Source organism: Pollicipes pollicipes, unplaced genomic scaffold (assembly GCF_011947565.3).
Source record: "Pollicipes pollicipes isolate AB1234 unplaced genomic scaffold, Ppol_2.1 Scaffold_6686;HRSCAF=7923_pilon_pilon_pilon, whole genome shotgun sequence".
NCBI classification, from domain to species: domain Eukaryota; kingdom Metazoa; phylum Arthropoda; class Thecostraca; order Pollicipedomorpha; family Pollicipedidae; genus Pollicipes; species Pollicipes pollicipes.
Window position 1 is genome coordinate 27316967 of NW_023596921.1, and position 17552 is coordinate 27334518.

The 17552-nt window shown below is 57.0% G+C and overlaps 1 protein-coding gene across 6 annotated transcripts in view; it reads left to right on the plus strand.

Annotated features, from left to right (window-relative positions):
- MRP (Multidrug-Resistance like Protein 1) overlaps positions 1–17552 on the plus strand; it is a 51344-nt gene that overhangs the window by 3850 nt on the left and 29942 nt on the right. For all 6 annotated transcript variants that reach the window (XM_037230713.1, XM_037230716.1, XM_037230711.1 and 3 more), the window contains exons 2-4: positions 2618–2747; positions 3021–3197; positions 12023–12148. In XM_037230713.1, coding sequence (XP_037086608.1) covers positions 2709–2747; positions 3021–3197; positions 12023–12148 — 342 coding nt within the window. In that variant the 5' untranslated portion in view covers positions 2618–2708. The remainder of the gene's footprint in view (positions 1–2617; positions 2748–3020; positions 3198–12022; positions 12149–17552) is intronic.

Consider the following 17552-nt stretch of genomic DNA (forward strand, 5'->3'; position numbering starts at 1 on the left):
TCAGCTGATGCTTGATGTCCTTCAGTCAGCCCGAGTAAACCTGCACAAACTCATGACCAGTTACACCACACGCTCAGGCGAATCGACAGAGCCTTTTTGTAGCGCACGAATACCTGCAGTAGGCAGATGCGAAAGGTAAAGATGAAACATGGCTTATTGCAATTGATGTTAATTCGAATACAAGTGACGCCATAACGTTATCTGATGCCTAATGGCCTGAACTCGGCCAAAAAAGGCCCGTAAAAGCTCATGACCAGTGACGTCACACACTCAGTGGACTACCAGTGAAGTCATTTCGTTAGCTGATGCCTTATGGCTTTCGCTCAGCCAAAAATAGTCGTAAAAATTCATGACCAGTGACGTCGCACACTCAAGTGACTCGGCAGAGCCATCATTTAACGCACCAATACTTTACAGGTACGAAAGGCAAAGATGGAACATGACCTGTTACGCCTCATGTTAAGTCAAACACCATTGGCATCACGTCGTCAACTGATGCATTTTTCCCTATAGAGGGTTCCAAGGAGCCAGAAAAAACTCATGACCAGTAACGTTACACACCCAGGAGACTCGACAGAGCCTTCATTCAGCACGTCAGTACTTGTAATAGACGGGTACGAAAGGTAAAGATAGAACATGGCCTGTCGCGCCTGATGTTAAGTCGGACATCAGTGACGTCATATCGTCAGCTGATACATTATACCGTTTGGGGGTACAAAAGGTCCCGTAAAAAGCTCTTGACCAGTGACGTTACTTACTCAGGAGACTCGACAGAGCCTTCATTCAGCACGCCAATACTTCCAAGAGACAGGTACGAAAGGTAGAGATGGAACATGGCCTGTCGCGCCTGGAGTATAGTCGAATACCAGTGACGTCATATCGTCAGCTGATGCTTGATGTCCTTCGGTCAGCCAGAGTAAACCCGCGTAAACTCATGACTAGTTACACCACACGCTCAGGTAATTCGGCAGAGCCCCTATGTGTCGCGCGAATACTTGCAGTAGATAGGTGCGAAAGGTACAGACGAAACATGGCTTAGATAGAGCATGGCCTGTTGCGCATGATGTCTAGTCGAGACCTAGTGTCATCATATCGTCAGCTGATGCTTTGTGGCCTATAGTAGGTTCAGAAGAGTATACAAATTAATGGTCAGTGACGTACACACTCAGGTAATTTGGCAGAGCCTTCCACGGCAATGCTTGCAATGGACAGGTACCAAAGATAAAGGTGGAAGATGGCCTGTCGCGCCCGAAGTTCATTCGAATACCAGTGACGTCACATCGTCAGTCAGTGCCGTATGACCTTTCGTCGGCCCAAAAGAGGCCGTAAAATCTCATGACCAGCGACACGCACGGTCGAATGCCAGTGACGTCACATCGCTAGCTGATGCTTTATGGCCTTCAGTTGGCCGCAAAAAATCCGCCAATACTTGCAGCAGACATGTACGAAAGGTATAAATGGAGCATGACCTGTTGGCTGATGTTCAGCCAAATACCAGTGACGTCATATCGCCAGCTGATGCCTTACGGCATTTCGTCGGTCCTAGAGGACACGTGGAAACCCACGACCATTGACGTCTTACAATCGGTCGTATAGCAGTGACGTCGTTAGCTGACACCTTGTGGTCTTCAGTTGGCCGAAAGGCACCGGTGAAACTCGTGACCAGTGACGTCACACACTCAGGTGGTTCGGCAGCTTTCATCCAGCACGCCAATGCTTGCAGTAGTCAGATACAAAGGTAAAAATAAAGCACGGCCTGTTGCGCTCAGTATTTATTCGAATACCAGTGGCGTCACGCTATCCGGTGATACTTCGTAGACCATGACACACCGTGGTCGTGGGGCCTAAGTGCACCCGTATGAAGTGATGATTAGGGACGTCACACATTGAGGTGATTCGGTCAAACCTTTATGCGGCACGCAAATGCTTGCAGCAGTCAGGTACGAAAAGTAAAGATGGAACGAGGCCGGTCGCGCCTGATGTTTAATCGAATAACAGTGACGACACATGGCCAGCTGATGCATTACGGCATTCGGTGGACCCAAAAGAGCCTTACAAACTCACGACCCGTGACGTCACATACCCAGCCGAATACCAGTGACATGTCACATTCAAAAGCCTTGTGGCCTTCAGTCGGCCCGAAAGGACCCCCATCCCGATCGATGCAAAACCATTTTCAGTGACGTCACAATGTCAGCCGATGCCTCACAGCTTTTCCCCCGGACGACAATACTCGAAACCCTGCAGCTAGCGTAGCTCTTCCCTCCGTCGGCCATACAGGTACCAAAGTAAAAAATTACCGTTATAATCAGCTTTTGCAGGCATATTATATCATATTTTCTCTTAGTTCATTTACCAATATACTATATTACATGATTCTCTAGTTTAGCAGTGCTATGTAATATTTCTGCTAAGGCAATTAACCATCTATGAAATGTTCCATCAGCTTTTTTTTAGGTACACTGTATTTTAAACAAGGTTAATAAGCAAGTGTTTTTTGCCTTGTGTGAACAGTGGAGTTGTCAGTGAAGAAATTATGTGTTTTATCAAGGTCTAAAGTCAGTAAGTTTTTATGACCACCCTGTTATCCAGAGACTTTTCACCAAATGCTTTGCAGGAAGTGAGCATCAGAAGTGCTGCTCTGCTAGTGCCAAAACAACAGACATCGCTGCTCTGCTGGCTGCTCTGCTGAAGCATCAGTGGCCAAGATGGGGGGACTGGGGGGCTACTGCCACTCAGAGTTCTGGGTAAATATGTGATTGCTATTGATGTGAGGCTTTTATTTGTCAGAAATATGAATACCAATATCAGGTTAAAAATGTTATTTTGTAAGCATGCTTAAGACATGTTATACATCTTGTAACTCATTTTATTTCTATTGGAATATATAGTGCCAGCCTCCAGTTAGCCCACTGCATTAATTGTGCACATGCTGCATATTTTCTGCTAAGTTGTTCACCAACCATAATCAGTGGGTTTCAGAGGAATTGTAGCCCACTGTCATGGTTGTCTGCCAACAGAACAACACCCTGACATGGGATGCAGCCAACCCTGACTTCACTTCATGCTTCGAGCGGACAGCCCTGGTGTGGGTGCCCTGCGGCTTCCTCTGGCTGTTCTCGCCCATTGAAACCCTCTTCATACTTCGCTCTAATGACCGCTTCATACCATGGACCATCCTCAACATCTGTAAATATGTGAGTATGGCTCTGGATGCCTAGCATCTGGCGCAGGCAGGCCCAAGTGCACGCTGGGGCCATCGGATTGTCGGACCCCCTAGCAAACGCTCTGCGAGCTTGAATGCGAACACTGTTGTGCTGGGCAGGGCTGGAATTAGCCGGCCCTGGCCGGCGACTCAGATCGACCTGCATGGCGTGGGGCAAGCGTTAAGACCATTACAGTTCTGTCTGATGACCTATTGGTGCCACCTGATGACCTGTGGACGCCACCGACGACTAATGGACACCACCTGATGACCTTTTGACGCCACCGATGGCCAGTGGACACCACGTGATGACCTGTGGACGTCACCCGATGACCTTTTGACGTGACCCGGGCCCGAGTCTCCACGGACGCTGGTGTAACCAGCGTCGAACAGTGCGGGTTATGTCCCATTTAGTAAGCAGTGGGCATGAGTGTGGGCTGCAGCCGAATTGGTGGTCTTCCAATATGGAGCAGAGTAACGCCGCATCCGCGCGGACAAGCAGTTGTCTCTCTTTATGGTCGATCACTTAGCCGCCAGGGTTTCCAATAGAACCATTTAAAGACTGAAATTTGCTATCGGAGAGGACTGCATGCAAGTATGCGGTTTTAAATTGTCTGCGAAACAAGTATGCAAGTGCGGAAGAACGCGCTCTTTCGTGCTGAGACGGTCGTGCAATCTCGATCCTCCAGCCTCGTGTTTGCGCTGCCAGACAGGGATGTACACAGCATATGCGCAGACAATGGGCCTCCCACGAAGCCCCTTTCATCACCGTCATCTCGTTCATTTGCCGCAATGAATGGGTTTGGGGCGCAGAACGGGTCTAGATGCGGCTGGCATGACCCCGGCGCGTCGACACTAGGGCGCTCGGTGGTCGAGGGGTGGCTGGCATGACCCCGGCGCGTCGACACTAGGGTGCTCGGTGGTCGAGAGGTGGCTGGAATGACCCCGGCGCGTCGACACTAGGGTGCTCGGTGGTCGAGGGGTGGCTGGCATGACCCCGGCGCGTCGACACTAGGGTGCTCGGTGGTCGAGAGGTGGCTGGAATGACCCCGGCGCGTCGACACTAGGGTGCTCGGTGGTCGAGGGGTGGCTGGCATGACCCCGGCGCGTCGACACTAGGGTGCTCGGTGGTCGAGGGGTGGCTGGCATGACCCCGGCGCGTCGACACTAGGGTGTTCGGTGGTCGAGGGGTGGCTGGCATGACCCCGGCGCGTCGACACTAGGGTGCTCGGTGGTCGAGAGGTAGCTGGCATGACCCCGGCGCGTCGACACTAGGGTGCTCGGTGGTCGAGAGGTGGCTGGAATGACCCCGGCGCGTCGACACTAGGGTGCCCGATGGTCGAGAGGTGGCTGGTTTGTGCTCTTTTATTGCTCATTCATTCAAAGTTTACTTATTGAAGATGTGTCAGTTGTTATATTTGCGTTGAGTGACTTCAGTCATTTAAGATAGCTGTCACCATTTCTTGACTTGCGCGTTATTTCAACACCTGTCATGTGAAGCATAAATGTATGCGTGCAATGCGTTTCGCCATGCTGGCAGCAGTTTTACAGTCTCTTACCAACAGACACAGCGCACAAACCCGCGCACTGGCGTTGTTTTGGCCTGGGACAATTGGCCCAAAATACGTTATCGCTCGTGTCTGATTTGACAGTTAAAGCCTGCATTTCATTCTTGACCGCCATCTTATATGCAGACGCAACTTCGTGGCTTGGCGTATATTTTGATCTGTACGTGGCACCGTACCGAATATGAATACAGTACAATGCATTCCAAGTGTATCATATCATCAGGCTGTTCGTTGCCAGCGCGTTATGCACCACATGTGAGCCGGTCACCCTGGTAGGGGCCGGACATGATGAATAGTTAACCTTAATTAACCATTTTGATGGATACATTCCTTGTAGGAATGCACGCTGTAGAGGATGTGAAGTGACAAATTAGTGCTGTCGTTTAGAAAATAATTGTCTGGGATTGCATACGACCTAAAACAGTCGCTGGTGTCTGGGAAGTGCTGCAACTGCCGTTCGCTTGGTTGCATGTGGTCGCGTATTATTTGAGCTTGCCTTATTGTTCTAATTCCTTTGTTTTGGTCGAGCGTTAAGCTCGTAGGGAATGCAAAATAATGGTTAATGGCAAACTTGGGGTTGCTTTTGACGCTAAACAGCAAAACTGCACTCAGATTGACCATCACTATCTGCTTTGATATCCGGTATTTTCATTGGCCTTCTGCACTGTCTGTGGTACCTGCACCGCAATTTCCGCCCCGTTTGTGTCTGCGTGTGAGCTTTACACAGACTTTGGTTTCCATATCGTTTTTGATGGCTCACTGAGCCTGAATGGCATTGCCAACTGTTAAGTCAGTAGTTTAAACGGCTTTCTGAACACGGCTCGCGATGCTGAATATCATGTTCGCTCGTACATTTACCATGCGCTTCTCAATATGGAAATAAGCATTTGTACCATACGCAGAATTCAAGAACTTTTCCGCGGAAACGGCTCGCGCTCATCATTCAGCACTTGGGCGCGGGGCTGGTTATAAAATTTAGTGGTATTTGTGAACCAAGGCCATGCGATAAGCTATCCTCTTATCATCGATGCTACCGGTTGTGGTACCGGCAGCATGCCGGCTGATGAAGCGGTAATGTACCCTTTTTATAACTGACACAGAAATTGGTGGAGCCCTCGCCATAGGGGACTCCGTGACCCCAAGTGGGACACGGGCGCTCAGCTCCACACACCCGCCATGCGGGCTTCACCGCCATGCGTGCGCGCGGCTGGCGCGCGACGCTAGCGCCCCTGGCGATGTCTTGGCGCGGTACGTTTCCATCTCAGATCAGCATGACTTGCAATAACAGCGCCGTGTCAGGTCCCGGCTTCTTCATGTGAGGCGTGCGTTGTGGAACGTTTTCGATCGTTCAGAAACAGTGCAAGCATTTGGAGCTAGTTGCTTGTAAAGATGGGGGCGAAATTCCGCCGAGTCAAGTGGAGGTGAGCGGTGGATTACGTTTCCTCCATTGACGCATCTAATCGCCGCGCGCCGAAGCTCCAGCCATGAGGACCGTCGTTCGATGATGATGTTCCCCAAGAAAATACCATAGTATTTCCGATACAGGTATGGTATGAGGCGTGCAAGCAACGGTCAGAATTAGGGTTGATCCACACGAAACCTAGAACTGCATGCGATCCAAAATTAGTCGAGTTTGTCAGTAAACACTTGCTGTCACAGGTAGTCGAAACATCCGGATAAACACCACGTCGGGCGGCTGCCACAAACGTCATGAAGTAGGGCGGTAATGGGGCTTACGGCTCCCCCGCCGTTATTAACCCTGCTGCGTCCATCCAAACCAGCGGATGACCGGCACAGAGCCGGTTTGCGCGGAGCGGCTGCATTTCCTTCTGAGGAGCTGTCAGCCCAGGCCCCGGTCACCTTGGTTACCCTGCACAACATATATAGTTGTTGGACTCGGATGCCTCTCACGTGTGCAGCTTTCAGGGGTCCGAGTCCATGCGTGGCCGGGGAAGATCGGTGTCTGCGTATTGGCAGCAAGACAGCAAATTATGTCCAAAGCGATATGTTCCGTCTTATAATTTTGGCCCGTTGCTGAGGCATCAGTTCACTTCTGGGCAACATTCACGCGGAACTTACCCGTCTGCTTGGCCCGGGACGGGCCGGCCGCGCCACTGCAAGACACTGTAATTGTTCTTTTGTACACAGCGCTCGCTGATTGATGACGAGTGGCCGCCAGCCCGCGGGCCAGGTGAATAGCGTGCCATTACCTTCAAGGCCGAATTGGTCGCCGCCATGCGTTCGGCCTGTACTCGGCGCCTCTTCTCTCCCGCTCTCCCTGTCGTGATCTCTCTCTCTCTCTCTCTCTCTCTCATCTCTCTCTCTCTCTCTCTCTCTCTCTCTCTCTCTCTCTCTCTCTCGCTCTCTCTCCTCTGCTCCTCCTCTCTCCCCCTCTCCCCCTCCCTCCCTCCCTCCCTCCCTCCCTCCCTCCGTGCAGCCACAACTCCGCGCTCCCCACCCGATGCCACGCCGCCCTCGTCCGGCGGCGGCTGCCGGCAACGGCGCGTCTGAGCCTGCCCGGCCTGAAGGGCGACCAGCGCGCCGCCGCCACCGCCGGATCATCTGGTCTGAGCGAGCGCGTGCCGCCGGCGTCAGCAGGGAAGCCCTGCGCGCCAGCGGCTGGTTCAATAGGGGCTCACCAGCCGGCTGGCGGCCGCGGAGCCGCCACGGGCGGTCTGGGGTAACGCGACGCGGGCGGTCAAGCCGCAGAAGTAGCTGTTGGGCCATGAGTCATCCCTCCGCTGAGGCGAGCCGGTTGCAGTTCCAGGCTGGGCCGTGATCTTAGTCGTGAGCGACACGAATGCTGAGAGCTTGTTGCCAGCCATCACCGCTATGACGATATTGCAGCCCATCAAGGTGCTGCAATTTCGATGTCACATGCAGAAAGCTAGTTAGATATCTCGGTATTTTTTTTTTTTAGTCTTCCAACACGCCAGAGTGCTCCTGTTGTGACCGCATGGCAGTCATGGTGATTTTGACTTCACCGTCCGTGACCATAACACCGTGGAGATCGATCGAACGGTCGTTGTGTGCTACGCTCTGTGGTGGCATGGCCGCTCTGTTGATCCCGCTATCGACCCCGCCGCCGCCATGGTGCCCGCGCGGTCGGTCACACAAGTGTGCATGATGGCGCGGGAGTGGTCACACGGGTGTGCACGACGGCAGGACTGGGGTCACACCAGTGTGGAGTGTACATGCAACGGGCAGATCGGGCGCTGGTGAATTCGCCCCAGCTCAAGACCAGGGTGCGACCGGGAAGCTGGTTGATGTTGTGAATGATAACGCTTGTCATGAGACGGAGGCTGTCGGATGAGGAGCCGTTTATGGACGGCATGCGGCTGCTGTGGTGACCCGGCTGCCGGTCGCGCCGCTATGGGGACCCGGCGGCCGGTCACGCCGGCCGGTCGCGCCGCTGTTCTCGAGAGGGGCCGTTCACGCCGCTGACGACAACACCGACACCTCAAACGGCCGCGTTCTCTTGGCGTATTGTATCACGTCACGCTGAATATGCTCGGGGTTGCGGAGCGTCAGGCCAGCTGAGCACCAGCTGCCAACGGTTTGCGGGCGGCTCAGGAATGTATCGTGGAAGAGAGCTGTGATGTTTAATGCCATAGCTGCGGGATTAGACGAGTCGTGTGCTTTACTCTCTGGTTATCCTGCTACACTCTGCTCTCATGCTGCACGCAGATGGACCGGATCACGCCAGCATGGTTCATCGTGCTGAACACTGATCATAAGCCCCGGTCGAGGCCAGGCTGCCGGCGGATTGTTGCCGGGTTGTAGGGAAACCAACGAACACCACGCCGATCACACTGGAATAACCTGCAGGGCATATGACGAGTGCGAGACCGCTTCGCGTGTGTGTGTTGTTTGTGCGTGCCGGAAAATTGACCCCCTGAGCCTTTCTGTCGTCCCGTTGGTCGCGTTTCCCGCTTCTGACAGGGAGTGGCCCAGATAAGTGACGTTGCCCTGTCCGCAGCGATTTCTCGTGACTCTGATGTCGCGTTATTCAGGGAGGGGATGGATGGAGGACTGTAATCGCATGCTGCACACGATTGTTAATGCTGAGCGTAACTCACACCCTCCCGAAATAGTTCCGTCTTGTGTGGCGGCGTGGTGTGTTAGCATATCCAACGCTGGGATTAGTATCCAGGCCTCGATGTGCAGGCCGGAAATTGGCGCACCCTGCTCAGGGAATGATTTCTTACTGCGCTCAGGCACTGGGGAATAATACGGATAGACATGCCTGCGATGATACCCCACTAAGGATCACTTCTAGCTATTTAACCTGGAAGAGGAAATCTAAAGGAAGTGTTTTGAAACAAAATTTATCAATCGAAGCCAACCTGGTTACCGAACGGCACATGCACAACGCATGCAGACCGCTTAGACTGCAGACTCATGACCCTCCGGTCCCCAAAGGCTCGCCGCCGGCCTGGCCGTCGCCTCCGGCGGCGCCACGGTCAGAGGACCACGTCGACACCTCCCCGCGCGCCCGCCGACGCGGTGCGGGTGCAGGCCGCACCTGTAATGGCCACGCGCTCGTGGCGGGCGGCCGGGGCGGGAGCCCGTCGGTGATGTCCGAGTCACAGTGACGGGCGGCTTTGGTGGCGCCCGTCCCCGGCCGTTGCGCAACTTGCGGACATCGGACCGGCTCGGCTGCTCGGCGGCGCGGCGGCGCGGCGGCGCGGCGCTGGACGCCGCCGCTCATGTTACCGGACAGGGGCTGTGCGGCGACGCCGCGGCACGAGCGGCGAGTGGTTTCGCTCGCGGGGGTGCCGGAAGGAGGCCGGGGTCGGGTCGGCTCGGTGGCGGGTGGGCGACGCGCGCGGGGTGACCGACGTCTCGGACGGGCGGCGGCGCTGTCCGATGGTGACGTCATGGTCCACTAGGAGGGGTGACAGGTCAGAGCCCGGCCTGTCGTGATAGGCTCACGTCCTCGAGATAGCCGATAGCAGCTGGTGATGATGGGCGGACGGGACCGCCGCTCTACCTCGGACGCCATGTGGCGTTTGCTCCCGCTATTGACCTTGCCTTGCTTGGTTCGCGCCTCCCACCCAACCGTTAATGCGTGGCTAAAAAACTGATGAAATCGACAGCCATTTATAAGGGATTCGTTGTGAAAAGACGGCCGGACGGGACTTGACCAGCTCGCACTCGTGCTGCCGCCGCCGTCAGCCGCGTCACATCCGTCACCACGTCACTGTCACCGTCACTGGCGGCGCCCCAGCAGAGGCCAGCGTGAGTGCGGACACGGCCGCCGGTAGCTTGTTATGACATGGCTTCAATTCTGCGGTAAGCCACCGGCCTGCCAAGTCACGTGATCGACAAACTTGGGGGAGGGGCAGGGGGCGTCGGGGTCGGCGACCAGCCGACGTCTGACCATTGGGGGCGTTTTGGAATACGCCATTATCAAGTGACACGCTGGCTTATTCCAAGAAGGCCCGCTGGCTTATTCCAAGAAGACACGCTGGCTTATTCCAAGAAGGCCCGCTGACGAACTGCCTGCGGGAGGGTAGAGCAGCGCGCGGGACTGGGCGAGGCCGGTCTGCGGCGGCGGCGACGGTGACGCGGCCCGGGCCCGCGCCACGTCGGCCGGCGCGGCAGACCTCAGCACCGGATTCAGGTCTCGACGCGGAGCCGTATCGGCGGCTCCCTCAGTGCGGGTACAGATACCGCTATCGGCCGTGTTTGACAATCGGCCGCGGCCGCCAGCGTCGACCACCGACCTCGCGCCGCCCGGGCGCCGCTCTGCCACGCCTCACGCCTCACGGCTCATGGCTCATGGCTCATGGCTCATGGCTCATGGCTCATGGCTCATGGCTCACGGCTCATGGCTCGCGGCTCACGGCTCACGGCTTACGGATAGCGACTCCGGCTCACAGCTGACGACTCACGACTCACGGCTCACAGCTCACGGCTAACTACTCATGGATCACGGCTAACGACTCACGGCACGGCTCACGGTCGGCTCTGGCCGGACGTGGACGTCATTGACGTTACCTGCAAGTACCGTCTATAATTACAGGATAGGTCTACCGTCGTGTAGTCTAAAAGCAGACACGTGGATGCATGGGAACCGACGAGGAACCGCGGAAAAATGGGTTGACGAGAAACCAGTGCGTCAATGTCATTCGGGATAATTATGCAAGCAGTGGTGTCGGATTAATTGAAATCACTATTGAGCAACTCCGTTGCACTGCTTGACGAGCGTCGTCGACCCTAGCTGGATGGAAATGTTCAGGACATCACATTTTCTTTATTTACTTGGTTGAGGACGGAATGGCCATAGGTCAAGGACGCAAGTTCTGTCGTGTCTCTCGTGGCAGAAGTTCCCTCCTTTCATTTGATTATGCTGTGATGAAGATTCACAGAACCAATTCATTTTAGTTCACTTGCTGGTTGCTGATTATATTACCGCACCCTAGAGGATGCCGTTAAAACACGATGGAAGCCCGGTCCCCGGCGGCAGCACATGAGGAGGATAGGACAGAACCTACTGGCGAAACATACCATTCTCGAGTAATTTTGGAGGCTTTGAGCATGTTGAAACGTTCTCAGAATGCGTGACCGGACAGCATGGAGATAATGATGTAGCGACATGTAGTGGTGCTGGTAGTAGTAAGGTAGTGGTTGTCACGGTGACGGGTTTGATGTTCGAGTTATACCACTCGCGGTTGCTCCCAATGTGAAATGTTCCCAAGGTAAAATGTTCCCGATGTAGAATTTGATTTTGTGATCGTAAAGTGTGATTTTCAAGCGGATCTCTATTTTTAGCGTGTGTCTGTCTATTTTTAAATGGGTACGTAAATTGATACCTTTCTCAGACGACGTTTTAACTCAGCAGTTCACTCTTTTCGACCGCGAATTCCGGCACTCCAATTTTGGTCTAACCATGGTGATGGCGGATCCTTTCGCGGGGCCGCTCGGCCGGCAGCCGCTTCTGCCACGCGCCTGCATTGGCCGCCGACTAATTGGCCAGCGACGAGCCCTGTCCTGTGTCAGCGAGACAACGACCCTCGTCCATCGATGATGGAGAGCATAACAGCCCGGCGGCCGCGGTTCGCCGCCGCACAGGCCCTGCATCGCCACGCCTCACCGCCCTCCTCGGCGACCCCCGCCGGACTGGTGGGCACGGCAGGGCTGAGGAAGCTCCCCCCCCCCCCTCCCGGCACGGGGCGGGGGCGGACCGCGCCTTGCGACGGCCTCAGGGGCGGCGGTGTGGTGACGTCACGGCCTGCCGTTGCAGCTGTTCGCCGTGATTCTGCTGGCGTCGCAGCTGGGCTCGCTGATCTTCGCCGTGAAGCAGCACTCGGACGGCGCCGACATCCTCTCGGTGGACATCTACACGCCCGTCATCCTGTTCGTCACCATAGTAAGTCGCTTGGTCGCTTCTCGCCACCGAAGTAAGTCGCTTGATCGCTTCTCGCCACCGTAGTAAGTCGCTTGGTCGTTTCCCGTCACCGTAGTAAGTCGCTTGGTCGCTTCTCGTTGCGGTGGTAAGTCGCTCGGTCGCCTCTCGTCACCATAGTAAGTCGCCTGGTCGCTTCTCGTCACCGTAGGAAGTCGCTTGGTCGCTTCTCGTTACGGTGGTAAGTCGCTCGGTCGTCTCTCGTCGCTGTAATACGTCACTTGGTCGCTTCTCGTCAATGTAGTAAACTGGTCAATGTAGTAAAATGTATGTTACATGTAGTCAGTGTATGTGTAAAGTCGCTTGGTCGCTTCTCCGGCGGCCGGCGATGACAGCCGGCGGGACACGTTCCCTCGTGTTCTCATGCCACGTGCTGTCGGCTTTCATCCCGTTCGTCGCCGTAGGGCGCCCCAACAGCACGTACTGCGGTAGCGAAGCCTCGCAAGCGCACGCCTGAAATCCGCCACCGATGCCCGTATACATGGTTCCGACAGCGCACTGCCAGTGTCACAACTGCACGTGGCATAATCCGCCGCTTTCGCACTGTGACAAGCTGCACTCAGAGAGTGCCGCGGCGGCCCACTGGCCATCTGGTGCATCTCTTGTGGCAGCAGTAAGCCACTCGCAAGCCGTGGTCGCTTCCACGACAGCCGGCGAAACTGTCCTCTCCCGGCGGCGCCTAGCGCCCGGTGGTCCGTCTGCTCCTCTGGCCGACCCTGCGGGGCCGGGACCGCGTGGTACCCTCCGGGTGACCCCGTGATCCGGCGGTACCATGTGATCCCCGGGTGTGTCCCATGCGCTCGACGTGGTCCCGCCGCGACCAATGTGCTAATGTCCACCGGTTTGTGTTTGTGTTTGCTCGGCTCGGTTTGAACACGCCGGCGGCTGGCGTCTCGCTGTGGACCGGCACGCCAGTCCAGCCGTGACCGTTGATATTGGCACAGTGCAGTGCAGGACATGCACGGTATTTGCCTGCATGCGGATGGCATTCGCGATTCTCCGTCCAGGTCGACTGCACTCACGAGCCTCGCGGGCGGGGGCCGCGGCAGTGAATGGGCTCAACCCGGTTTTAAAGCCACTCGTTTCCATGCAGCGCCGTAAAGGCCCACGGCGTAGGAGCGCAGGAGCGCCCATGTCGAGCGCCGAGGCGGGAGGCGTAGGAGCGCAGGAGCGCCCATGTCGAGCGCCGAGGCAGGAGGCGCAGAAGCGCCCATGCCGAGCGCCGAGGCGGGAGGCATGGGAGCGCAGGAGCGCCCATGTCGAGCGCCGAGGCGGGAGGCGTAGGAACGCAGGAGCGCCCATGTCGAGCGCCGAGCCGAGAGGCGTAGGAGCGCAGGAGTGCCCATGTCGAGCGCCGAGGCAGGAGACGCAGAAGCGTCTATGGATTTCAGTATTCACCGAGCGGCAGAAACGCGCGGTGTGTTATCCGGCTCAGCATGACGGTGCAGGCAGCAGGAGAACCCGCACCTCTTAGCGTTGGCCGCCAGTTCAGCGGCCGGACCCGGCGTCCGGCCGGCGGCGTCTTTGTGATGCGCTGAGACGGTGTGTGCCGCCCCAGATAAGAATTGTGTTGGCCCTGACAGGCCCGGCCCGGCGCTGCTCTTCAGCGTCGCGCTGTCCGTGAGCGTGTGCGCGCGCCCCGGCCTCGAGGCGGGCTATCGGGGAGCGGGGATTATGTAACGTTCGTGCGGGGGACACTGAGCGCTGGCGTCGAGGAGGCATCGGCAGTGCGCACGCTTGACGAATCCGCAGCGCGTAGAGTGCGTTAAGTGGGAGTGGGTACGCCTTTTTGCGTCCGATTATTGAGCGCGTTGCCCCGGCATGATTTGTTGGCCGCGCTGACCGGTTTTGCCCCGCCCGGTTTTGCCCCGCCCGGTTCCCTGCGAAGGTCGAAGTGACGAGGGATGCGGCGCCCCTCCGGGGCTTGGCAGCGGCTCACGCCCGGCTGGCGTCCGCGGTCTCCAAACCAGGGACACTTCTCAGCGGATGCTCAGTCATATTTTGCGTAAATTAACGCCCAGGCTGGCATCGATAATGTCGAAGACAACGTCATAAGCGTAGACAAGAATTTTGTAGAATAATCCGTGGTGTCTCTCCATTTTGGTTTAGGCCTGCCACTGCGTCAAGTGACGTGTCAGTTTCCGAAAGTGTTCAGATGACTCATGTGTTGCTGACAATGCACAATACTACGCGGGGCCGGCAGATTAGCTTTCCCGGACCGAGCCCAAGTCTCACTTCCTGCCTCAGGCCGAATGTTCAGTGCAGAAATGCAACCGCAACCAAGGTGAAGGAAAACTATTCCGGCCCAAATATGGTGTACTTTTAACCAGGTTGACAAGCTGTTTTTGTGTGCCTGAACCTCGGTACAAAATTATAACCATTCTGCCTAGCACACTGGGATTGTCACATCGGGGGAGCAAATCATGGGGAGACAGAGTATTCAGTCTAGCCGTAGTAAGGAGGCGTAATCTACGACCATCGTCGTGATCAGCACCGAGACTTTCTTAAAATGCACCACTCTACCACAAATGCTATTCATCTCCAAACGCTGCTCTCGAGTGGTGTTTAAGCGCATGCAGCAAAAACCGCAGTCAGTACAAATTCCAGTCGTCTGGTTCGAATAACTGTTCGCGCGTGATTTGTCGAGATATTTAGAACCGCAGTCAAAAATGTTTTCCCGGATAAAAGCAGTTGGCGACATGCGTTTCCCCACGCACGCACGGTAATGGAAAAGGGATATCCCAGCAGGCAGACGTCTCATCGTGACTTACCACCAAGTAAGTTACCGTCATTGCTTGTGCATTTTTACACTCTGAAAGTAAATATACTTCGTGTGAGTCTTGCAATTTGCGGAAACGAGCCGGTAACCGGTAGCATCGGAATATTTTTTTTATTTTTTGTTTGCCTAGCAGTAGAGCAATCAGTCACCATTGTGTCAGCACTGATATTTCTGCCAGGTAACAGGGACCAATGTGACAATTGCAACAATGACTTGTGATGGCTAACACGGCACAAATGTTACTATCTGCACCTCATGTCAACACAGCTATGAATGCTGTCTCGGTTTGCATGGTAGCTCCGTGGAGTGAGCGGTGTTCGCTGGCACCGGCAGCAGCGGCGGCGGGTGGTGGTCGGCCGGGGGCGCCTGAGGTCAGATGTCAGTGGCCACCTAACGGTCCACGAGCTGCAGAAGTCAGCGGCTGTATGCGGCGCCTCCAAACTCCCTGTATCTCGACCCCTGGTCACCTCGACTGACCCCTGGTCACCTCGTCTGACCTCACCCCGGCTGACCCCGGCTGACCTCTTGTCACCCTCGACGAACCCGGCTGACATCACCCCGACTGACCTCTGGTCACCCCGACTGAAATGTCTGTTTGCCTATTTGTTGGCTATTTGTCGACGACTCGGTCATATTTGTCCATTACCGCCGGGTCTACCACCATTCGGCAAAACAAGCGCGGATACCAGCACGCCCCGGAGCACCAGGTCGCGTGCCGTCCCGCGCGATGTGCGGGACGAGACGAGGGCCTGGCTGGGAGTTGGCGGTGTCGTGTCGGCATCCCTGGACGCTATCGACCTCACCGCCGGTGGACAGGGCCCCTGACAGGGCAGGGTAGGGCAGGGCCCCTGGTGTGTCCGCGGGCCCTCCCCTGTCCGTCCGCAGGCCTCACACTCGGGGCGTTCGTGGAACGCGCCGGGCGCGAGCGGACAGTCTGTCCGTGATGGCGGGACCGGATCGCGCGCTCGCGCTGCTCGTGACACTGCTGAGTGAGCATGATGATGATAGCGATTGTTGCAGCTTTAAGACGCACCGACGTCGGAGGTTACTTGGCGCCCGGCTGGGTGGGGAGACATCCGCCACGGGAAGTTGACTCACGGCGTCTTGCGGGGCGAGGTGGGGGGGGGGGGGGGGGGGGGCGTAACTGGACGCGTTGCATAACGTGGTGTCAATGCGCAGTCTGCAGCGAGCTGCTGTCTCATCTCTTGGGTCGCTCGCGTTCCAAGAAGGCCAGGCTGGTCCACTTGGAGACCTGCTGTTTTGCTGTCATGCGCCCCGTTTCCGTGTGCAGTCTCAGTTACGACTTACGATGTGTGCCGGTCGTCCAGCGCAGAGCGAGGCCGACCGTGTGGATCGCTTCTGGATCCATCAGAAGTTTGGTGTTGAGGCCCACCGTCATAACCGAGCCAGTCGCGTCGAGCAAGGCCGCTGTCCGAGCAGGACGTCGGGGGCCGGCAGCAGTGGGAGATGTCGGAAGGGTCCCCAGGTCGACAGGCCGTGTGCAGAGCGGGGAGGTACGCCAGAGGCAGTGCGCTGTCTCGACCCCGACGCCGTCTCCTCAGGTCCCGCCCCCAACATCTACCGCAGTACACCCGAGCGACGCCGGCAGCTGCCGCCTGCCGGCCGACCCGTCCGCGGCCGAGGCGGCTGCCCCCCCCCCCCCCCTTCGTCATGCGCCGCAGCCCCCGGAGACGAAGACGTCGGACCGTGTCCCGGCCCAGATGCCCGCTCGCCGACCCAGCGCCGCGCCGTTTTTGTGCCGGCGCGGTGCGACGAGGCGGCGGCCGTGGGCTGACGCGGCCACGTTATCAACGGGCCGACCGTGTTTTGTGCGTGCGCGCACACTATCTCGCCGCCCGGACTCCCAGCTCATCACGGTTCCTAGCCGCTCCGTATCGGGGCCACGTGGCGCTCTCGGACTGAGACGGCCCGACCCGTGGGGTCATCCGCCGACGCACGCAGTCTGCATCGGGTGCCATATGGTCAGACCCGGCCTGAGAACGAGCACCGCATGCAGTGACTTGTGATGCTGACGCGCCGATCACACTCAGAGCGAGAAGCAGCATATGAACAGTGTTGCTGCTATGTGAACCGTTAGCGTGGCACGCCACGTGTAGTGGGCAGGCTTTTTCGCTGTTATTATTTTCGGCAGCGACCGGCACCATGGCTTGATACTCTTTGTGTCCCTTCGCGACTTGCATCGCATTGCATACGCAGATGTGCTGAATGCAAGGGCGGGCACACATCAGAGGCCATGTTACGATCATCGCTGTGCAGCTGCACGGCCGCCGTGGTCGCGCGGCCAACGTTTTGGCCGCGTGTGGCCGGCTGGCGGCTGCCTGTGCGGCGCGCCGGGGTCTCCGGCGAGCCGAGCCGTCGCCGGCACCGCTCGGCCGCCCGAGTTCCCGCCGTTTCCCGACGCGCGCCGGCCGGCTCAAGGTCGCCGGGGCCAGTCGGCGGTCATCCTTTCCCCAGGCGGCGACCGACCTGCGGAAGCGGTGAAGCGGTGCGCCCGCCGCGGGGTCTTGCGCCGGGCTGCATCGCTGACGCCCGACGGTCCGTGATGGTTGGCGTATGGGCTGTCCGGCC